A 24,203-nucleotide genomic window follows, 5' to 3' on the forward strand; every position below is an offset into this window, starting at 1 on the left:
AGGTAATGAGTGGAGAACAGGAGGGCTTCTTAAAGAAAAACTAACAGGTCTGTGAGAGCTGGAATTCTTACTGCTTGGTAGGTGATCAAATACTTATGTCATGCAATAAAATGCAAATTAATTACTTAAAAATCATACAATGTGATTTTCTGGATTTTTGTTTTAGATTCCGTCTCTCACAGTTGAAGTGTACCTATGATAAAAATTACAGACCTCTACATGCTTTGTAAGTAGGAAAACCTGCAAAATCGGCAGTGTATCAAATACTTGTTCTCCCCACTGTACATATGAGATGAGTAGTGCAAGATATGTACAGTTGAAGTCGGAAGTTTACATACACCTTAGCCAAATACATTTCAACTCAGTTTTTCACAATTCCTGACATTTAATCCTAGTAAAGATTCCCTGTTTTAGGTCAGTCAGGATCACCACTTTATTTTAAGAATGTGAAATGTCAGAATAATAGTAGAGAGAATGATTTATTTCAGCTTTTATTTCTTTCATCACATTCCCAGTGGGTCAGAAGTTTACATACACTAAATTAGTATTTGGTAGCATTGCCTTTAAATTGTTTAACTTGGGTCAAACGTTTCGGGTAGCCTTCCACAAGCTTCCCACAATAAGTTGGGTGAATTTTGGCCCATTCCTCCTGACAGAGCTGGTGTAACCGAGTCAGGTTTGTAGGCCTCCTTGCTCGCACACGCTTTTTTAGTTCTGCCCACACATTTTCTGTAGGATTGAGGTCAGGGCTTTGTGATGGCCACTCCAATACTTTGACTTTGTTGTCCTTAAGCCATTTTGCCACAACTTTGGAACTATGCTTGGGGTCATTGTCCATTTGGAAGACCCATTTGCGACCAAGCTTTAACCTCCTGACTGATGTCTTGAGATGTTGCTTCAATATATCCACATAATTATCATTCCTGCCATCTATTTTGTGAAGTGCACCAGTCCCTCCTGCAGCAAAGCACCCCCACAGCATGATGCTGCCACCCCCGTGCTTCACAGTTGGGATGGTGTTCTTCGGCTTGCAAGCAACCCCCTTTTTCCTCCAAACATAACTATGGTCATTATGGCCAAACAGTTCTATTTTTGTTTCATCAGACCAGAGGACATTTCTCCAAAAAGTATGATCTTTGTCCCCATGTGCAGTTGCAAACCGTAGTCTGGCTTTTTTATGGTGGTTTTGGAGCAGTGGCTTCTTCCTTGCTGAGCGGCCTTTCAGGTTATGTCGATATAGATACTTTTGTACCTGTTTCCTCCAGCATCTTCACAAGGTCCTTTGCTGTTGTTCTGGAATTGATTTGCACTTTTCGCACCAAAGTGCGTTCATCTCTAGGAGACAGAACGCATCTCCTTCCTGAGCGGTATGACGGCTGCCTGGTCCCATGGTGTTTTTACTTGCGTACTATTGTTTGTACAGATGAATGTGGTACCTTCAGGTGTTTGGAAATTGCTCCCAATTATGAACCAGACTTGTGGAGGTCTACAAAAAAATGTCTGAGGTCTTGGCTGATTTCTTTGGATTTTCCCATGATGTCAAGCAAAGAGGCACTGAGTTTGAAGGTAGGCCTTGAAATACATCCACAGGTACACCTCCAATTGACTCAAATGATGTCAATTAGCCTACCAGAAGCTTCTAAAGCCATGACATCATTTTCTGGAATTGTCCAAGCTGTTTAAAGGCACAGTACTCTTAGTGTATGTCAACTTCTGACCCACTGGAATTGTGATACAGTGAATTATAAGTGAAATAATCTGTCTGTAAACAATTGTTGGAAAAATTACTTGTGTCATGTACAAAGTAGATGTCCTAACCGACTTACCAAAACTATAGTTTGTTAACAAGACATTTGTGGAGTGGTTGAAAAATGAGTTTTAATGACTCCAACCTAAGTGTATGTAAACTTCTGACTTCAACTGCAAACATTATTAAAGTGACTAGTGTTCCATTTCTTAAAGTGGCCAGTGATTTCAATAGGCAGCTGCAGCCTCTAATGTGCTAGTGATGGCTATTTAACAGTCTGATGGCCTTGAGATAGAAGCTGTTTTTCATTCTCTCGGTCCCAGCTTTCATGCACCTGTACTGACCTCGCCTTCTGGATGATAGCGGGGTGAACAGGCAGTGGCTTGGGTGGTTGATGTTCTTGATGATCTTTTTGGCCTTCCTGTGACATCTGGTTCTGTAGGTGTCTTGGAGGGCGGATAGTTTGCCCTCGGTAATGCGTTCGGCAGACCGCACCACCCTCTGGAGAACCCTGCAGTTGCGGGCGGTGCAGTTGCCGTACCAGGCGGTGATACAGCCTGACAGGATGCTCTCAATTGTGCATCTGTAAAAGTTTGTGAGGGTTTTAGATACCAAGACAAATTATTTCTTCAGCCTCCTGAGATTGAAGGCTCTGTTGCGCCTTCTTCACCACACTGTCTGCGTGGGTGGACCATTTCAGTTTGTCAGTGATGTGTACGCCAAGGAACTAGGAGCTTTCTACCTTCTCCACTGCGGTCCAGTCGATGTGGATAGGGGGGTGCACCCTCTTCTGTTTCCTGAAGTCCACAATCATCTCCTTTGTTTTGTTGACGTTGAGTGAGAGGTTATTTTCCTGGGACCACACTCCCAGAGCCCTCACCTCCTCCCCGTAGGCGGTCTCATCATTTTTGGTAATAAAGCCTACTACTGTTGTGTCGTCTGCAAACTTGATGATTGAGTTGGAGGCGTGCTTGGCCACGCAGTCATGGGTGAACAGGGAGTACAGGAGGGGGCTGAGCACGCACCCTTGTGGGGCCCCAGTGTTGAGGATCAGCGAAGTGGAGATGTTGTTTCCTACCTTCACCAACTGGGGCGGCCCGTCAGGAAGTCCAGGACCCAGTTGCACAGGGCGGGGTTCAGACCCAGGGCCTCGAGCTTAATGATGAGCTTGGAGGGTACTATGGTGTTGAAGGCTGAGCTATAGTCAATGAACAGCATTCTTACATAGGTATTCCTCTTGTCCAGATGGGATAGGGCAGTGTGCAGTGTGATGGCGATTGCATCATCTGTGGATCTATTGGGGCGGTAAGCAAATTGAAGTGGGTCTAGGGTGACAGGTAAGGTAGAGGTGATATGATCCTTGACTAGTCTCTCAAAGCACTTCATGATGACAGAGGTGAGTGCTATGGGGCGATAGTCATTTAGTTCAGTTACCTTTGCTTTCTTGGGTACAGGAACAATGGTGGCCATCTTGAAGCATGTGGGAACAGCAGACTGGGAAAGTCAGAGATTGAATATGTCCGTAAACACACCAGCCAGCTGGTCTGCGCATGCTCTGAGGACGCGGCTAGGGATGCCGTCTGGGCCGGCAGACTTGTGAGGGTTAACAAGCTTAAATGTCTTACTCACGTCGGCCACAGAGAAGGAGAGGCCACAGTCCTTGGTAGTGGGCCTCATCGGTGGCACTGTGTTATCTTCAAAGCGGGCGAAGAAGGTATTTAGCTTGTCTGGAAGCGAGACGTCGGTGTCGGCGACGTGGCTGGTTTTCCTTTTGTAGTCCGTGATTGTCTGTAGACCCTGCCACATACGTCTCGTGTCTGAGCCGTTGAATTGCGACTCCACTTTGTCTCTATACTGATGTTTTGCCAGTTGAATTGCCTTGCGGAGTGAGTAGCTACACTGTTTGTATTCTGCCATATTCCCAGTCACCTTGCCATGGTTAAATGCAGTGGTTCGCGCTTTCAGTTTTGCGCGAATGCTGCCATTTATCCACGGTTTCTGGTTAGGGTAGGTTTTAATAGTCACAGTGGGCACAACATCACCTATACTCTTCCTGATAAACTCAGTCACCGTTTCAGTGTATTTGTCTAAATTATTTTCGCAAGCTACCCGTAACATATCCCAGTCCACGTGATCAAAACAATCTTTAAGTGTGGATTCTGATTGGTCAGACCAGCGTTGAATAGTCCTTAGCACGGGTACTTCCTGTTTGAGTTTCTGCCTATAGGAAGGGAGGTGCAAAATGGAGTTGTGGTCAGATTTGCCGAAAGGAGGGTGGGGGAGGGCCTTACACCCATCACGGAAATTAGAAAAGCAATGGTCGAGGATTTTAGCAGCGCGAGTACAACAGTCGATATGTTGATAGAACTTTGGCGGCCTAGTCCTCAAACTTGCTATGCAGCCTCAGGATATGTGGTTTCCAGTTTGCATAAAGTCCAGTGAAGATGTTTGAGGGCCGTCGTGGTATCGGCCTGAGGGGGGATATACACGGCCGTGACATCTGGCTAGACCGATTTCGACAGAATATCCCCAGAGAGCCATGTTTCCGTGAAACAAAGTATGTTACGGGCCTTGATGTCTCTCTGGAAAGAAATCCTTGTCCGGAGCTCGTCGACCTTAACCAGAGACTAAACATTAGCGAGTAGTATACTTGGAAGCGGTGGGTGGTGTGCGCGCCTCCTAAGTCAAACCAGCAGGCCGATCCGAGTGCCTCTCCTCCGCCGGCGATGTTTTGGGTCAGCCGCTGGAATCAGTTATATTGCCCTGGGGAAAGAAAACAAAGGATCTGCTTCGGGATCTGGTCGTAATGCTGGTGAGTTACCGCCGCTATGATATCCAATAGTTTTTCCCAGCTGTATGTAATGATACAAAACACTCTCTGAGCTAATAATGTAAAAATTATACATACAAAAAAAAAAAATACAGCAAAGTTTCCTAAGAGCTAGTCACGAGGCCGCCATCCTCGTCGGCGCCAGGTACACACTACAACAAAATGGTGTTTAAATACTGAGAGCTTTATGTCCCTACCAGCCTAGTGTGTCGCACTCACAAATGCTTCACAATGTATTTCTTTGTAGGCTATAGCCTTGAAATAATAGAAATAATATAGCCTAAATAACTCATTAGGCTCCCTGTCTGGCTCCTGACCTACTGTATTTAGAGTGTTTATATGCTGTTTAATATGATATGTAGCCTATTTGAAATTATGAGCACTTCTTGCATTCACATTTTCATGTTAATTATAATACTTTTCATTCAAATCATATGGTTTTGTGTCAATACTTCAAATCCAAATGGTAGGTCCAGGTAGTCACAGAAATAGATGGGTGTTGGTTAAATTGTGATTTTTTTTCTCTGTGAGTGCAGAGCAGTTGGATAGGACATGGAGCGCCGGAGCGGTACGCAAGCACCGCTCCATGAGCGATGAGCGTACTCACATACTCTGGTGTGCACCCCTGTTGTGCTGCAACCCCCCAGCTTCATCTGCCAGACAAAGATTGGTTTTCATCCAAAATGAATGCAGCAAAATCTTGGCTGTTGTCTGTGTTCTTTATCTCACAATAGAGTGGCAGCGCACGTCAAACTGCATGCTGTTGTGACCCAGGAGAAACAGATTGAAAATCCTCAATCTGAAAAATGCCAACCCACCCATCCCTCTATGCCCCCCCATCCAATCCAGTCTCTCTCATTTATTTTTGTTCCAGCCAGGGCCGATCACTGTCTGTCTTTCACACTCATCACCTCGGCTGGCCTGCAGCGTGGCAGACTGGCACTGCAGCAGAGATGGCCTTCTTACAATTGAGGTGGAGTTTATATAGAACTGGGTCTCTCGGTCATTCACATTCCTTTACTTTAATAAAATATTTCAGTTGTTGTGTTTATTACATTTGTTTTATTTGATGACTTTATTATTTCATTCCAAGTCATCATCTCATCTCTATAGAGCTGCTGCCTATGCTGTCTGACAAAATCACTATTTTAGTAGATCTTCAATGTAAATAAGGCATACTTTTATGACTGCTGAATACAAACTATCAATCATTATGTATTTTCAGGAAGAGATACCTTGCAAAGCAACTGCTCTATCCTTCTCGATTGCGCATTCTTCTGTCTCTTCTTTCTCTCTGTATCTGCCCCACACTAACCTAACCTAGCCTAGCAGGCGTAAAAGAAACACACAGACCGGACAAGTAGGCACGCAATGGATTATGGTCATTGTAGTTCATTACCACGTTTTCTGCGCTAAACTATGTACACTGAACAAAAATATAAACGCAACATGTAAAGTGTTGGTCCCATGTTTCATGAGCTGAAATAAAAGATCCCATGAATTTTCCATATGCACAAAAAGCTTATTTCTCTCAAATTGGTTTACTGTACATCCCTGTTAGTGAGCATTTCTCCTTTGCCAAGATAATGGCATTTCAAGAAGCTTATTAAACAGCAGGATCATTACACAGGTGCACCTTGTGCTGGGGACAGAAATGTGCAGTTTTTTCATGCATCTCAATGCCACAGATGTCTCTAGTTTTGAGGGAGTGTGCAATTGGCATGCTGACTGCAGGAATGTCTACCAGAGCTGTTGCCAGAGAATTTGGCAGTACGTCCAACCGGCCTTACAACCGCAGACCCAGCCCAGGACCTCCACATCCGTCTTCTTCACCTGCGGGATCGTCTGAGATCAGCCACCCGGACAGCTGATGAAACTGTGGGTTTGCACAACCGAAGAATTTCTACACAAACTGTCAGAAACCGTCTCAGGGAAGCTCATCTGCGTGCTCGTCATCCTCACCAGGGTCTTGACCTGACTGCAGTTCGGCGTCGTAACCAACTTCAGTGGGCAAATCCTCACCTTCGATGGCCACTGGCACGCTGGAGAAGTATGCTCTTAACGGATGAATCCCGGTTTCAACTATACCGGGCAGATGGCGGCGTGTATGGCGTCCTGTGGGCGAGTGGTTTGCTGATGTCAACGTTGTGAACAGTGTCCCATGGTGGCGGTGGGGTTATGGTATGGACAGGCATGAGCTACGGACAATGAACACAATTGGATTTTATCGATGGCAATTTGAATCCACAGAGATACCGTGACGAGATCCTGATGCCAATTGTCGTGCCATTCATCCGCCGCCATCACCTCATGTTTCAGCATGATAATGCACGGCCCCATGTCGCAAGGATCTGTACACAATTCCTGGAAACTGAAAATGTCCCAGTTCTTCCATGGCCTGCATAGTCACCAGACATGTCACCCATTGATCATGTTTGGGATGCTCTGGATCGACGTGTACGACAGCGTGTTCCAGTTCCCGCCAATATCCAGTAACTTCGCACAGCCATTGAAGAGGATTGGGACAATATTCCACAGGCCACAATCAACAGCCTGATCAACTCTATGCGAAGGAGATGTGTCGCGCTGCATGAGGCAAATTGTGTTCACACGAGACTGACTGGTTTTCTGATCCATGCCCCTACCAACACATGTATATCTGTATTCCCAGTCATGTGAAATCCATAGATTAGGGCCTAATCAGTGTGGTTCCATTTACATAATCTGGTTTGGATCTTAGTAGTATCAATAGTCCATCATGGCACACATACTGTAAGGACAAATGAAGGAGATTGTGAACGTAAGGTGCATACAGTTAAGCCAGAACCCCATACTCACATATCTGGTGAAGAAGTCATCCACCTCAGCCTGTAGTTTGCTCTGACACTCTGGGTGTAGAGCCAGGAGGTAGCAGGTGAAGGCCAAGGTGTTGCTACTGGTCTCGTACCCTGCCAGGAAGAACACAAACGCTTGACCCACTATCTCATCCTCCGACATCATCCTCTTCTGGGTCTGGACCGAGCGCCTGTTGGGCGACTCGTGGCTGCCGACGCCGCCATTTTCTTGCTCCTCGGAGTGGTGTGTGTGGGCCAGTTCATCGGCATGGTTCACCACATCAAAGTGTTCAAGAGACACACATTCCTTGGTGCTGCGTGTGTCCAGCATCAGCTGCAGGAAGTCTCGCCGGCGCTACACACACACACACACACAAACACAATTATTGATGTGTTGTTTATAGATTTTTTTTATTGATGGGTTGTTTATTGATGGGCTGTTTATAGATCTTTTTTGACAGGTCATCATTGTAAATAAGATTTTGATCTAAACTGATTTACCTGTATAAATAAAGGTAAAATAAACATGAGAACACACATTCAAAGATCAAGAAGAGAGAAGAGAAGGGAGAGATAACAAGAGTCCTTCATAATTGCAAATCCATTCCCATCTTTTATAAAGGAGCAGAAGATTTTACAGAATAGGAAAGTTCAGAAACATACTGTACCTCTTCAACAGGCTGCTCATCTCTCTGTCTGATGATCTTCTGGATGCAGTTGATGAAGAAGTTGTTCATCTCATCCCTCCTCTTGTTGGGGAGGACCCGGGCCAGAGGAGCCAGGAATGGGAAAGCAACTGTACACAGCAAGAGAAGAAGAAATACAATACTGTCTGTGTCAGTCCACTTACGGCAGCAGCTAGGGAATGCAATATATGTTCATTGGACATGCCCCTTGTAATATAGACTGTATATAGAGTCCAATATTGTGAGAAATTGTGTGTATTATTATGTTTAAAACATAATTTATAATTTTTTTGTAGTAGTATAGTTGTTTTCTAGACAGTATTTCTAAGCCTATGATGAGTTAGTTGCAATAAGGCAGGGCTCCACAGTACTCACTGAAGACGAACATGATGGGTCTGAAGAAGGAGAAAGAGAAGAACTTCTGGGCGTGGTGAACAAACGGGTCATTTGGGTCCTTCTGAGAGTCCACCTGGGTGCCAAAGGCCACGCTAGCTATGACGTCCATGGTGAAACAGCCAAAACACCTGAGGAGAGAGTACCAACCCAGTCAACACAATACGGTACAGTGGGGAAAAAAAGTATTTAGTCAGCCACCAATTGTGCAAGTTCTCCCACTTAAAAGATGAGAGAGGCCTGTAATTTTCATCATAGGTACACGTCAACTATGACAGACAAAATGAGAAAAGAAAATCCAGAAAATCACATTGTAGGATTTTTTATGAATTTATTTGCAAATTATGGTGGAAAATAAGTATTTGGTCAATAACAAAAGTTTCTCAATACTTTGTTATATACCCTTTGTTGGCAATGACACAGGTCAAACGTTTTCTGTAAGTCTTCACAAGGTTTTCACACACTGTTGCTGGTATTTTGGCCCATTCCTCCATGCAGATCTCCTCTAGAGCAGTGATGTTTTGGGGCTGTCGCTGGGCAACACGGACTTTCAACTCCCTCCAAAGATTTTCTATGGGGTTGAGATCTGGAGACTGGCTAGGCCACTCCAGGACCTTGAAATGCTTCTTACGAAGCCACTCCTTCGTTGCCCGGGCGGTGTGTTTGGGATCATTGTCATGCTGAAAGACCCAGCCACGTTTCATCTTCAATGCCCTTGCTGATGGAAGGAGGTTTTCACTCAAAATCTCACGATACATGGCCCCATTCATTCTTTCCTTTACACGGATCAGTCGTCCTGGTCCCTTTGCAGAAAAACAGCCCCAAAGCATGATGTTTCCACCCCCATGCTTCACAGTAGGTATCGTGTTCTTTGGATGCAACTCAGCATTCTTTGTCCTCCAAACACGACGAGCTGAGTTTTTACCAAAAAGTTCTATTTTGGTTTCATCTGACCATATGACATTCTCCCAATCCTCTTCTGGATCATCCAAATGCACTCTAGCAAACTTCAGACGGGCCTGGACATGTACTGGCTTAAGCAGGGGGACACGTCTGGCACTGCAGGATTTGAGTCCCTGGCGGCGTAGTGTGTTACTGATGGTAGGCTTTGTTACTTTGGTCCCAGCTCTCTGCAGGTCATTCACTAGGTCCCCCCGTGTGGTTCTGGGATTTTTGCTCACCGTTCTTGTGATCATTTTGACCCCACGGGGTGAGATCTTGCGTGGAGCCCCAGATCGAGGGAGATTATCAGTGGTCTTGTATGTCTTCCATTTCCTAATAATTGCTCCCACAGTTGATTTCTTCAAACCAAGCTGCTTACCTATTGCAGATTCAGTCTTCCCAGCCTGGTGCAGGTCTACAATTTAGTTTCTGGTGTCCTTTGACAGCTCTTTGGTCTTGGCCATAGTGGAGTGTCACGGTTTCGGCCGAGGCTGCTCCTCCTCCTTGTTCGGGCAGGCTTCGGCGGTTGTCGTCCCCGGAGTACTAGCTACCACCGTTCGATGTTTTCATGTTTGTTTGGTTTTGTCTGTTTGTACACCTGTCCCTTGTTAGTGTTTGATTTTGTTTCCTATTTAGTTATCGTGTGTTGGGTCAGGTGTTATGTGTGATTGTTATGTCAGCTGTTGCTGTTGATGGTTTTTTCTCTCTCGTGTTGTTTGTGTCGAGAGTCCGCACTGCGTGCGCCTTTTCTTGTTTTACGCACTGTTGTGTGTGTGCGTAATTTGTTCATGCCTCCCGGTTGGGTTGGTTATTCACCTGTTTGGAGTTACTATTTTTGGATTACTAAAGTCTGTTGACGAACACCCTTGTTCCTGCGCTTGATTCCCTGCACCACATCCACACTCAGCGTTCTGACAGAATCACACATCAACCCATGGAATCAGCAGGAGCAACCGCGCCAACGGACATCATGGAGGACCGTCTTCGTGGGCAGGAGGACAGGATCAACCAGATCGGTCACGCCCTGGATCGGGTGATGAACACTCTCCACCGGTGGGAAAGCAGCGGGGTACCCACGCCCCCACCTACCGGACCATCCCCATCGGTCAGTCCTCCTGTCCCCCTTCCGGAACCCAGCGGGATTCGGCTCTCGCTCCCGAGGGCGTACGACGGCTCCGCTGCTGGGTGTCAAGGGTTCCTGCTGCAAGTGGAGCTCTACCTCGCCACCGTACACCCGGCGCCCTCGGGACACGAGAGCGTCTCCGCCCTCATCTCCTGTCTCACCGGCAAGGCGTTGGAGTGGGCCAACGCCGAATGGAGGAGAATAGACGCCGCTACTATTACCTATGCGGAGTTCTCCCGCCGCTTCCGTGCCGTGTTTGACCATCCACCAGAAGGGAAGGCGGCGGGGGAGCGTCTGTTCTACCTCCGACAGGGGATGAGGAGCGCACAGGATTTTGCTTTGGAGTTCCGGACTCTAGCGGCAGATGCAGGGTGGAATGAGCGGGCCCTCATAGACCACTTCCGCTGCAGCCTCCGGGAGGACGTTCAGAGAGAGTTGGCATGCAGGGATACCACGTTGTCGTTTGACCAACTGGTCGACATGGCCATTCGGCTGGACACCCTGCTCGCCACCCGTGGACGTCCCGGGTGGGGGTTGCCCATTCCACCTTCCGGCACCTCCGAGCCGAGCCCTATGGAGCTCGGAGGTGCTGGCGCTAGAGAACGGAGGAGTAGGAACCCGAGGGGGCCGTTCCCTGCACCAACTGTGGCCGTGGAGGGCACACCGCGGCTAGGTGTTGGGGAAGGTCCCCGGTGGAGGTGAAGGCAGGCCACGCATTGGGGAGTCCTCCCAGGTGAGTAGGCGCCCTACTTACCCAGAGCTTTCTGTCGTTCACATAACCTTGCCTGTTTGTTTTCCACAGGTTGCACCTCGTTCCCAGCATAAGGCGCTAGTAGATTCAGGCGCAGCTGGGAATTTTGTAGATCGCCAGTTCTGTGTAGAGTTAGGGATTCCTCTCCTTCCCGTTGATAAGCCTTTCCCTGTACATGCCCTAGATAGCCGTCCGTTAGGATCTGGGTTAATTAGGGAGGTCACAGCGCCCCTTAGGATGAAGACGCAGGGGGGTCATGAGGAGACGATTCAGCTCTATCTGATTGACTCTCCTGCGTATCCGGTGGTGCTGGGACTTCCCTGGTTGATTACCCATGATCCTACTATTTCGTGGCGAGAGAAAGCTCTTAAAGGGTGGTCTGTTCAGTGTGAGGGGCTATGTCTGGGTGTTTCCATAGGGGCGACCTCGGTGGAGAGTCCAAATCAAATGCCCGCACTGCATATTCCCCCCGAGTATGAGGATTTGACACTGGTGTTTAGTAAGACAAGGGCGGCGCAGCTGCCGCCTCATAGACAGGGGGATTGTGCGATAGATCTCCAGTTAGGAGCAGCACTCCCGCGGAGCCATGTGTATCCCTTGTCTCAAGAGGAGAGGAAGGCGATGGAAACTTACATCGCCAAGTCTCTGAGACAGGGATACATACGGGCCTCCACTTCACCCGCTTCCTCGAGCTTCTTTTTTGTGAAGAAAAAGATGGAGGTTTGCGCCCGTGTATTGATTACCGCGGTCTCAATCAGATTACGGTGAAGTACAGTTATCCACTTCCTCTGATTGCGACTATGACGGAGTCATTACACGGTGCTCAGTTCTTCACAAAATTGGATCTCAGGAGCGCATATAACTTGGTGCGCATTAGAGAGGGCGATGAATGGAAGACAGCATTTAGCACGACCTCCGGTCATTACGAGTATCTCGTCATGCCATATGGGTTAATGAATGCTCCCTCAGTCTTCCAATCCTTTGTAGATGAGATTTTCCGGGACATGCAGGGGCAGGGAGTAGTCGTGTACATAGACGATATTCTGGTGTACAGTTCTACCCGAGCTGAGCATGTAGCCCTGGTGCGCCGAGTGTTGAGGAGACTGTTGGAGCATGACCTATATGTCAAGGCAGAGAAATGTCTGTTCTTTCAGAAGTCGGTCTCCTTTTTGGGTTATCAGTTGTCTGCGTCAGGGGGTGAAGATGGAGGTTGACCGGGTGTCAGCTGTGCGTAGATTGGCAAACCCCAACCACTGTGAAAGAGGTGCAACAGTTCTTGGGTTTTGCGAATTATTACCGGAGGTTTATCCGGGGTTTTGGACAGGTGGCAGCTCCCATAACGTCTCTGTTGGTGCGCTTGCGGTGGTCAGCTGAGGCGGACAGGGCTTTTGGGAGACTGAAGGACCTGTTTACCTCGGCGCCGGTGTTGGCGCATCCGGATCCCGCTTTACCATTCCAGGTAGAGGTAGACGCGTCCGAGGCCGGTATTGGGGCCGTCCTCTCACAACGGTCTGGCACACCACCTAAGCTCCGCCCCTGTGCCTTTTATTCTAAGAAGCTCAGTCCGGCGGAGCGGAATTATGACGTAGGGGACAGGGAGCTGTTAGCCGTGGTACAGGCCCTAAAGGTGTGGAGGCATTGGCTTGAGGGGGCTCAACACCCTTTCCTCATTTTGACGGACCACCGTAACCTGGAGTACATCCGGGCAGCTAGGAGACTGAATCCTCGCCAGGCCCGCTGGACTATGTTTCTAGCCCGGTTTGTGTTTAAAATCACTTACATCCCTGGGTCCCAGAACGGGAAGGCAGATGCCCTGTCTCGGCGGTATGACACGGAGGAGAGGTCCGTTGAGCCCACTCCCATACTACCAAAGTCTTGTCTGGTGGCACCGGTGGTATGGGGAGGTCGATGCAGAGATCGAGCGGGCGTTACGCACCGACCCAAGTCCTCCACAGTGTCCAGTGGGTCGGACGTACGTTCCGCTCGAGGTACGCGATCGCCTCATTTATTGGGCTCATACGTCCCCCTCCTCTGGACATCCAGGTATCGGCCGGACAGTTCACTGCCTTAGCACTAAGTACTGGTGGCCAACGTTAGCCAGGGATGTGAGGGTTTATGTCTCCTCCTGTTCGGTGTGTGCACAGTGTAAGGCGCCCAGACATTTGCCCAGGGGTAAGCTACAACCCCTGCCCGTTCCACAACGACCCTGGTCCCACCTCTCGGTGGACTTTGTTACAGACCTTCCCCCCTCACAGGGGAATACTACCATCCTGGTCGTTGTGGATCGGTTCTCGAAGGCCTGTCGTCTCCTTCACATGCCGGGTCTCCCTACTGCCCTACAGACCGCTGAGGCTCTGTTTACCCATGTCTTCCGGCATTACGGGGTACCCGAGGATATAGTGTCTGATCGAGGCCCCCAGTTCACGTCCAGAGTGTGGAGAGCCTTTATGGAACGGTTGGGGGTTTCGGTGAGCCTTACCTCGGGTTACCACCCGGAGAGTAATGGGCAGGTTGAACGTGTCAACCAGGATGTGGGTAGGTTTCTGAGGTCTTATTGCCAGGGCCGGCCGGAGGAGTGGGCGAGATACGTTCCGTGGGCCGAGATGGCGCAGAACTCTCTCCGCCACTCCTCCACCCAACTAACCCCTTTCCAGTGTGTGTTAGGGTACCAGCCGGTTCTGGCACCTTGGCACGAGAGCCAGATCGAGGCCCCTGCGGTGGATGAGTGGGTGCGGCGCTCGGAGGAGACATGGAACGCTGCCCACGTTCATCTGCAGCGGGCCATCCGTCGGCATAAGACGAGCGCCGATCTCCACCGCAGTGAGGGGCCTGTATACGCACCTGGAGATCGAGTCTGGCTCTCGACCAGAAACCTGCCCCTCCGCCTGCCCTGCCGGAAGCTGGGTCGGCGGTTTGTGGGGCCATTCAAAGTCCTGAGGAGGTTGAACGAGGTGTGTTACAGGTTAGAACTGCCTATTGATTACAGGAATATTAACCCCTCGTTCCATGTGTCTCTCCTCAGGACGGTGGTAGCTGGTCCACTCCAGGACTATGAGATAGAGGAGACTCCTCCGCCCCCGTTGGACATCGAGGGGGCTCCGGCGTACACTGTGAGGTCCATCCTTGATTCGAGACGCCGGATGGGGGGTCTCCAATATCTCGTGGAGTGGGAGGGGTACGGCCCGGAGGAGCGGTGCTGGGTGCCGAGGAGGGACATATTAGACCTGTCCCTGCTGACCGAGTTCCATCGGGGTCATCCTACGCGCCCTGCTCCGCGTCGTCCTGGTCGTCCCCGAGGCCAGGATCGGCGCACGGCTGGAGCCGCGCGTCAAGTGGGGGGTACTGTCACGGTTTCGGCCGAGGCTGCTCCTCCTCCTTGTTCGGGCAGGCTTCGGCGGTCGTCGTCCCCGGAGTACTAGCTACCACCGTTCGATGTTTTCATGTTTGTTTGGTTTTGTCTGTTTGTACACCTGTCCCTTGTTAGTGTTTGATTTTGTTTCCTATTTAGTTATCGTGTGTTGGGTCAGGTGTTATGTGTGATTGTTATGTCAGCTGTTGCTGTTGATGGTTTTTTCTCTCTCGTGTTGTTTGTGTCGAGAGTCCGCACTGCGTGCGCCTTTTCTTGCTTTACGCACTGTTGTGTGTGTGCGTAATTTGTTCATGCCTCCCGGTTGGGTTGGTTATTCACCTGTTTGGAGTTACTATTTTTGGATTACTAAAGTCTGTTGACGAACACCCTTGTTCCTGCGCTTGATTCCCTGCACCACATCCACACTCAGCGTTCTGACATGGAGTTTGGAGTGTGACTGTTTGAGGTTGTGGACAGGTGTCTTTTAATACAGGTAACGAGTGGAGGACAGAGGAGCCTCTTAAAGAAGAAATTATAGGTCTGTGAGAGCCAGAAATCTTGCTTGTTTGTAGGTGACCAAATACTTATTTTCCACCATAATTTGCAAATAAATTCATTAAAAATCCTACAATGTGATTTTCTGGATTTTCTTTTTCTCAATTTGTCTGTCATAGTTGACATGTACCTATGATGACAATTACAGGCCTCTCTCATCTTTTGAAGTGGGAGAACTTGCACAATTGGTGGCTGACTAAATCCTTTTTTCCCCACTGTATGTGGAGGATATTATATAGCCCTTATACAATGAATATTACATTATAAACATCTGATTTTACCGCTGGTTGTAGACGTTTGAATTGGATTTCCAAACATGTTTGTCTGGAAAAATACAGGATAACAATGAATGAAAAATCCTTATAATGGCCCCTATGAGAGGGAAAGTTACTGTAGTTACAGTACCTGTGAATGTCAAAGCTCTCTCCAGACTCGACATGTCCATTCAGGTTAGTGAGCAGGGTGTCCGTGGCCATGTTGATCAGTGGACCCATCTGCACAGGGACAGAGACAGAAACATTATCATCTACATTCTATACTCATCTAACAATGTTAAGCTAACACCTAGGGACCATGTGAAGAGGTTTGGATCTCTTGGCGCAGCGACTAAGGTTGACAGTCATTGGACCCCGGTTCAAGTCTCTGTCGGGCTACCCCCCAAATTCGCTGCAAAATATAATATCATATGCCTATGAATATAGATAAAACAAATTATCCCTTTTCATCTCTTCCTGTGCAGAAAATAACTTTTAAATCAAGACTCATCTGACAAATGTGCGAGATGGAATCAGGGGTGAATGTTAAGTGGTCCACTTGAATGAATCAGTCCTGGTCATAAGTACAGGAGGGGATACTGCTGCTGTGTGTGTGGTGCCAACTCCTCTCCTCCTCACCTCCAGCCCCTCTCAGAAAAGTGTGTGTGTGTTTGTGTGTGTGAGGACACCATGAGGCAAAGAGAGGAGCTGAATCAATTAAAATCCCATTAAAGTCATTGCCATTACAGAGGTCATTACCAAGGGGAAAAGAACCCTGATGATGATGGATCAAACAGATATCTAATTAATTCATTTATTCATTAAGGGAAGAGCTCTTCTGAGCATGGTGATTGCTGTGTTACAATGCGGAACTGAGAGAGACATATCTCAAGAAGAACACTATCTCTCTACCATAACTTCTCCAGGGCAGACAGAGTTATACTGCAGTAGCAACATGTCTCAGATACAGAACTTATTAGAAATGTACAAATATCAAAAACAACAAATCCTCAGGTCAACTCCCAGTCTCGTCTTATCAAAGAAAATGAGGACACTAACACATATTTGACCACAGAGAGGAAGGACAGTGGAATATTTACTAAAGGGACATGAGAAAAAATTATGACACACCCTCTGAACCCCAGGTCTCACTGCTGAGTGTCAGGGTTCCAGAATATTCCGGGCTGTGCCGTCTCCCTCTCTCTCTTCATATCTTGCTCGCTTTCTCCTTCCCTTTCTCTACAGCCAGTACAGCAGAGTCTCCTTCTCTTTCTCTACAGCCAGTACAGCAGAGTCTCCTTCTCTTTCTCTACAGCCAGTACAGCAGAGTCTCCTTCTCTTTCTCTACAGCCAGTACAGCAGAGTCTCCTTCTCTTTCTCTACAGCCAATACAGCAGAGTCTCCTTCTCTTTCTCTACAGCCAGTACAGCAGAGAGTCTCCTTCTCGTTCTCTACAGCCAGTACAGCAGAGTCTCCTTCTCTTTCTCTACAGCCAGTACAGCAGTCTCCTTCTCTTTCTCTACAGCCAGTACATCAGAGAGAGAGAGAAACAGAGAGAGAGAGAGAAAGAGAGAGAGAGAAACAGAGCGAGAGAGAAACTTTGAGAGAGAGAGAGAGAGAGAGAGAGAGAGAGAGAGTGATAAAGAGGCCTTGAGTGTGAGGCTCTACCCTAGGTTGGTCTCTCTGCTCCATCTCCCTCCACTGGACCTGTGATCAGGGAGCAGCAGACATTAGCGCTGTCTACTGATCCCCCTCAGACAGCACACGCACGCACACAGTCCTCAGAGGAACGGCCAAACATGCCACAGATCTGCCTCCCCTGAGCAGCTCTCAGCCCTCCATCCAAACTGAACAGCAAAGGAGACACAGTCAGGGGGGTGGCATGACCGACCAAATCAGAGGAGCCACTCAGCTCTGACGGAAGATTTGGGGATGAGGAGGAGCGGGAGAGAGGGCACAGAGAGAAAGCGAGAGAGAGTTGCGGAGATGGGGAGAAATCTAGACAAGGTTTACACATCTCCCCTATCTACCCTCGCCATCTCCTCATCTCCTCTCAGCCTCAGCACGCTACACCTCCCCAGCGATCAATACACGCTGGGATCAAATGGGAAATGAGATCCTTCCACAAGAGGAGATACTAATGGATAAACATGCTGTAGCATTATGGGTACAATGAGCTGTGACCGAAGCAGTTACATGACTGTGACATGCAGGGCTACCGTCATTGGCATCAATGTCACTTCGGGCATAATATTGAGCATAGTCTACTCTGTAAGTTAATATAATGTCAAAATAAACTACAATTCATAAAGATAAGGATAAGGCTGAGGTTGGATGCCGGGGATGGGGCAACCCTAGTCACAGGATAAGGTTGTGAACGCTAATAAGACCAGTCTAATAATTAGGCTGGAGAGGGGGCTAAGACCAGTATAAGTTTATATAAGCTTCCATGTAAAAATAAAGTAAAATTGACCAGTCTATGATGATAAGGCTAGAGGCTGGGGCTAACACTAGTCTAAGTCTAAGGTTGTGACTAGCCACAGCCCTAGTCACAACCTTAGACTTAGACTAGTATTAGCCCCAGCCTTATCATCATAGACTGGCTGGGGAATGGGAATGGGGCTAAGACTGGGACTTATACACTCAGTGGCCAGTTTATTAAGTACACCCATCTAGTACTGGGTCGGAACCCCCTTTGCCTCCACGTGACTCACTGTCTGTAGGAGCAAACCATTTTCGTGAACAGGATACCTAATAAACTGGCCAATGAGTGTATATGCCAACATAAACTAAAATTGACTAGTCTAAGGATGAGGCCTGAGGCTAAGAATCGGGCTAAGACTGGTCAGTCTGAGGCTGAGGAGAGGGTACTGGGGTCTGGACCTGAGAGAGGGAGGACAGATGAAGAAGCACGAGCAGCCTGATAGGTTATGACAGGAGCAGTATCCTCCCCGTCTACAGGCGCAGGGTGGCTCAAATTAAAATCTATACACCATGGCGCTGCCAGCTGAGAGGATATGCAGGGACTACTGGTCAGTCAAACATAGCCAGACTACAGCAGGCAGACAGACACACAAACAGACACAGACACACGCACACAAGAAAAAGGAGAGAGAGAGAGAGAGAGAGAGAGAGAGCAGAGACAGAGACAGAGACAGAGACAGAGACAGAGACAGAGACAGAGACAGAGACAGAGACAGAGACAGAGACAGAGACAGAGACAGAGACAGAGACAGAGACAGAGACAGAGACAGAGACAGAGACAGAGACAGAGACAGAGACAGAGACAGAGACAGAGACAGAGACAGAGACAGAGACAGAGACAGAGAGACAGAGAGACAGAGAGACAGAGAGATAGAGAGATAGAGAGATAGAGAGATAGAGAGATAGAGAGATAGAGAGATAGAGAGATAGAGAGATAGAGAGATAGAGAGATAGAGAGATAGAGAGATAGAGAGATAGAGAGATAGAGAGATAGAGAGATAGAGAGATAGAGAGATAGAGAGATAGAGCGATAGAGCGATAGAGCGATAGAGCGATAGAGCGATAGAGCGATAGAGCGATAGAGCGATAGAGCGATAGAGCGATAGAGCGATAGAGCGATAGAGCGATAGAGCGATAGAGCGATAGAGAGATAGAGAGATAGAGAGATAGAGAGATAGAGAGATAGAGAGATAGAGAGATAGAGAGATAGAGAGATAGAGAGATAGAGAGATAGAGAGATAGAGAGATAGAGAGATAGAGAGATAGAGAGATAGAGAGATAGAGAGATAGAGAGATAGAGAGATAGAGAGATAGAGAGATAGAGAGATAGAGAGATAGAGAGATAGATAGATAGATAGATAGATAGATAGATAGATAGATAGATAGATAGATAGACCCAACAGCTTCCTCTTATCACAGAGTGAGCCTCAACAGTGTATCCTGTCTCAGCATATCTGTCCCTCTTCAGACAGGAGCAGATTGATCCAGAGACCACCACCACATCCTCTCAGCAGCGGTCACAACTGTTCTTTCTCTCTCTCCATCTGTTCTGTCCACTCACTCACTCAGCAAACAGACTGGAGCGCTATGACTGTAAACAGCAGTAAACTAAAACAGACATCACTAAAAACGTATCTGGGTAATGTGACCGAATTCAGATCAGCAGTTGTCTGAGCGTTTGTTTGGTGGCGATGGTAAAGTCAGTGGTTTATGCTCTCGTAAATGATTCATATTCATGCCAGTCCTATGCCACTGGCTCATTCTCCCATGCTAAATTTTGGAGCAGGACTGTGTGTGTGTCTCCACTCATTAACTGGACGTGTGTGTATGAGGGAAGTAGGTACGTTGCTAACACAACCCTGCTCAGAACACTGCCCTATTACTACACTATACACACCCTGATTGTTCACACAACCTTGCTTCATAACATCAGAGTCAGACAAACATGTTGACTGATTGAGAAATGTGTGACTCCTAAATAGAAACACAGAAAGCAATAACTAGTCATTAACTCTCCCTGACTGCAACTCCAATCTCAATGATATTGTTAACTGAGTTCCCAGCCTGTTCCTTTTATTAACTTTTTTTGTACAGAATATGAATCACACACACTCAGAGAAAGTGAGAGAAAGTCTACGTGTACACAAACACACTGATTGTCATTCACACAGAGTACACCCTCGAATTGAGGGACTGATTGCATGTAACAAATAAAATCCAAACTGTCAATTACAGCAGGAATTACTCAGCGTTTACAAAAGCTACCTGCGTGGGACAATGTGTAAACACAAAAACAGTCATAACTGACTTTCAGCCTAAACACTTTATCCTTAGTGGTTATCCGCTAACAGTTTGTCTTCAGGCGAGTGTACCCAGCTGCATCTGGAGCGTGAAAGATGAGTGTGTGTGGTTTCCTTCTAGCCTACCGCTGGTGGTTGCCGTGGAAACATACCACCACAGCCTTAATCACAATTAACGGTCCAGCTAAATGACCACCTACCGCTACCCTACTACACGATAATTACATACCTACTGTTACATTTCTAGTGTGTCTATTTTACATTATGCCTTGGCATTGTGTCATCCAGTGTAAATCCTGCACTCGATCAGTTACAGGCATACAATGTTCCAATGACCTTTATATACAGCACAGGAGGTGCTATGTCAAAACAATGCCTTCCTCTTTTATATTGATAGTTCTGAGAAACTGTGTGATGTACACACACACACACACACACACACACACACACACACACACACACACACACACACACACACACACGCTACTTGGAGAATAGAGGGTCTTTGGTTTGGTTGGTCTTTATAATGCTATGAGAGCAGTTAGTTCATTTCAATAGCAGCTCCTGACGTCTGTTCATGGCTGCTGCCTCTGGTGTCACAGGCAGGCAGGCAGGCAGGCAGGCAGGCATGCATGCAGGCTCACCAATCTCTCTCAATCACTGAGTCAGTGTATCAGTGTAGAGGGGACTCAACGAGCACATAAAACATGCTGTTCCAACAGGCCCCGGTAATTATGTTCCATGCTATAAAGTAGTAGAACCACTGTTTGTTCTAATGACACTATTATAATGTCAGGCCATACACAGAAGTCAGCGAGAGAGAGGAGGAGAGGCACAGAGGGAGGGATGGAGATGGGGAGAGGGGGAGTTGGAGAGGGGGGAGGGAAGGAGAGAGGGAAAGAGGGAGAGAGAAAGTGAAAGAGAGATAACCAGATCACATTGGTTTATCAGACGTTAATTAGATGTAATGCTTGAAAGCCTTCGATGGAGACAAGCTATCATTTTCCGACTAAATTACGGGCATCAATCTCCCGTGCTATTCCTTAAATCCCCTGACTCTCTTTAACATTTTTACGTCAACAACCTATTTTCAATCGTTGGGCTGGGCAGGCTCTAAATGGAGACAACTTCTATTAAGATAATGATTCTGGTTAATCCACAAAAATGAAAAGATGAGAAAAAATTGCTAGCTACTGAAGGCCTTCTACTCTGGTGACTAGCCAGATCAAGTAGAAATCTGCTAAATGGCATATTATTTATTTATTTATATTATTTAAATCTGCATGGCTATATACAGTGGGGAGAACAAGTATTTGATACACTGCCGATTCTGCAGGTTTTCCTACTTACAAAGCATGTAGAGGTCTGTAATTTTTTATCATAGGTACACTTCAACTGTGAGAGACGGAATCTAAAACAAAAATCCAGAAAATCACATTGTATGATTTTTAAGTATTTAATTTGCATTTTATTGCATGACATAAGTATTTGATATTGATTCTTTGAGACTGTGGTCCCAGCTCTCTTCAGGTCATTGACCAGGTCCTGCCGTGTAGTTCTGGGCTGATCCCTCACCTTCCTCATGATCATTGATGCCCCACGAGGTGAGATCTTGCATGGAGCCCCAGACCGAGGGCGATTGACCGTCATCTTGAACTTCTTCCATTTTCTAATAATTGCGCCAACATTTGTTGCCTTCTCACCAAGCTGCTTGCCTATTGTCCTGTAGCCCATCCCAGCCTTGTGCAGGTCTACAATTGTATTCCTGATGTCTTTACACAGCTCTCTGGTCTTGGCCATTGTGGAGAGGTTGGAGTCCGTTTGATTGAGTGTGTGGACAGGTGTCTTTTATACAGGTAACGAGTTCAAACAGGTGCAGTTAATACAGGTAATGAGTGGAGAACAGGAGGGCTTCTTAAAGAAAAACTAACAGGTCTGTGAGAGCTGGAATTCTTACTGGTTGGTAGGTGATCAAATACTTATGTCATGCAATAAAATTCAAATTAATTACTTAAAAATCATACAATGTGATTTTCTGGATTTCTGGAAAACCTGCAAAATCGGCAGTGTATCAAATACTTGTTCTCCCCACTGTAGATGTTTATGAATGTGTATGGCTTCCATGTAGATATAAGCTTGTATAGGTAGAAATATGTGTGCCTGTATAATTTTGATAGTATATGTGCATGGGTTTCACGCAAACAGCAGATTGAAGAGGGGGAGAGGAGCTGGGTGAAGATGGTGGGAGAGGAGAGGGGTGAAGAGAGGAGAAGAGGACAGGGGTGAAAAGAGGAAGAGAGAAGGGGGGTCTTGCCTCTTTCATCTTGGCTGCGCTGAAGGAGGGGGTGAGGATGCTGCGTACTCTCTTCCAGCGCTCGTTCCTCAGCATCAGCAGACAGTCACTCATGGGCTTAGTGGCAGCACGGATCGTCTACAGATAGAAGAGGAGGGAATGTCAGAAGCACACAAGAATATACATGTACTGTACATACTACAGCATACGGATCATGCACATGTACACTACCGTTCAAAAGTTTGGGGTCACTTAGAAATGTCCTTGTTTTCGAAAGAAAAGCATTTTTTTTGTCCATTAAAATAACATCAAATTGATCAGAAATACAGTGTCGACATTGTTAATGTTGTAAATGGCTATTGTAGCTGGAAACGGCTGATTTTTAATGAAATATCTACATAGGCGTACAGAGGCGCATTATCAGCAACCATCAGTCCTGTGTTCCAATGGCACATTGTGTTTGCTAATCCAAGTTTATCATTTTAAAAGGCTAATTGATCATTAGAAAACCCTTTTGCAATTATGTTAGCACAGCTGAAAACTGTTGTGCTGATTAAAGAAGCAATAAAACGGGCCTTTCTTGAGACTAGTTGAGTATCTGGAGCATCAGCAATTGTGGGTTCGATTACAGGCTCAAAATGCCAGAAACAAAGAACGTTCTTCTGAAACTCGTCAGTCTATTCTTGTTCTGAGAAATGAAGGCTATTCCATGCGAGAAATTGCCAAGAAACTGAAGATCTCGTACAACGCTGTGTACTACTCCCTTCACAGAACAGCGCAAACTGGCACTAACCAGGATAGACAGAGGAATGGGAGGCCCCGGTGCACAACTGAGCAAGAGGACAAATACATTAGAGTGTCTAGTTTGAGAAACAGACGCCTCACAGGTCCTCAATTGGCAGCTTCATTAAATAGTACCCGCAAAACACCAGTCTCAACGTCAACAGTGAAGAGGCGACTCCGGGATGCTGACCTTCTAGGCAGAGTTGCAAAGAAAAAGCCATATCTCAGACTGGCCAATACAAAGAAAAGATGAAGATGGGCAAAATAACACAGACACCGGACAGAGGAAGATTGGAAAAAAGTGTTATGGACAGACTAATCGAAGTTTGAGGTGTTCGGATCACAAAGAAGAACATTTGTGAGACGCAGACCAAATGAAAAGATGCTGGAGGAGTGCTTGATGCCATCTGTCAAGCATGGTGGAGGCAATGTGATGGTCTGGGGTGCTTTGGTGGTGGTAAAGTGGGAGATTTGTATAGGGTAAAAGGGATCTTGAAGAAGGAAGGCTATCACTCCATTTTGCAACGCCATGCCATACCCTGTGGACGGCGCTTGATTGGAGCCTATTTCCTCCTACAACAGGAGAATGACCCAAAGCACAGCTCCAAACTATGCAAGAACTATTTAGGGAAGAAGCAGTCAGTTGGTATTCTGTCTATAATGGAGTGGCCAGCACAGTCACCGGATCACAACCCTATTGAGCTGTTGTGGGAGCAGCTTGACCATAAGAAGTGCCCATCAAGCCAATCCAACTTGTGCCAAAGGTCTGCAAGGCTGTAATTGCTGCAAATGGAGGATTCTTTGACGAAAGCAAAGTTTGAAGGACACAATTATTATTTCAATTAAAAATCATTATTTCTAACCTTGTCAATGACTACA

General features: G+C 47.0%; 1 protein-coding gene across 1 annotated transcript in view; it reads right to left on the reverse strand.

Moving 5' to 3' along the window:
• Positions 1 to 24,203, reverse strand: part of LOC121576974 (thromboxane-A synthase) — a 111,540-nt gene that overhangs the window by 28,310 nt on the left and 59,027 nt on the right. Inside the window, exons 6-10 of the mRNA XM_041890623.1 lie at positions 22,563 to 22,679; positions 15,616 to 15,704; positions 8,473 to 8,621; positions 8,080 to 8,207; positions 7,416 to 7,766 (exon numbers count right to left, since the gene is read on the reverse strand). Of these exons, the coding sequence (XP_041746557.1) occupies positions 7,416 to 7,766; positions 8,080 to 8,207; positions 8,473 to 8,621; positions 15,616 to 15,704; positions 22,563 to 22,679 (834 nt within the window). The remainder of the gene's footprint in view (positions 1 to 7,415; positions 7,767 to 8,079; positions 8,208 to 8,472; positions 8,622 to 15,615; positions 15,705 to 22,562; positions 22,680 to 24,203) is intronic.

The sequence above is a fragment of the Coregonus clupeaformis genome, chromosome 11 (assembly GCF_020615455.1).
Source record: "Coregonus clupeaformis isolate EN_2021a chromosome 11, ASM2061545v1, whole genome shotgun sequence".
NCBI classification, from domain to species: domain Eukaryota; kingdom Metazoa; phylum Chordata; class Actinopteri; order Salmoniformes; family Salmonidae; genus Coregonus; species Coregonus clupeaformis.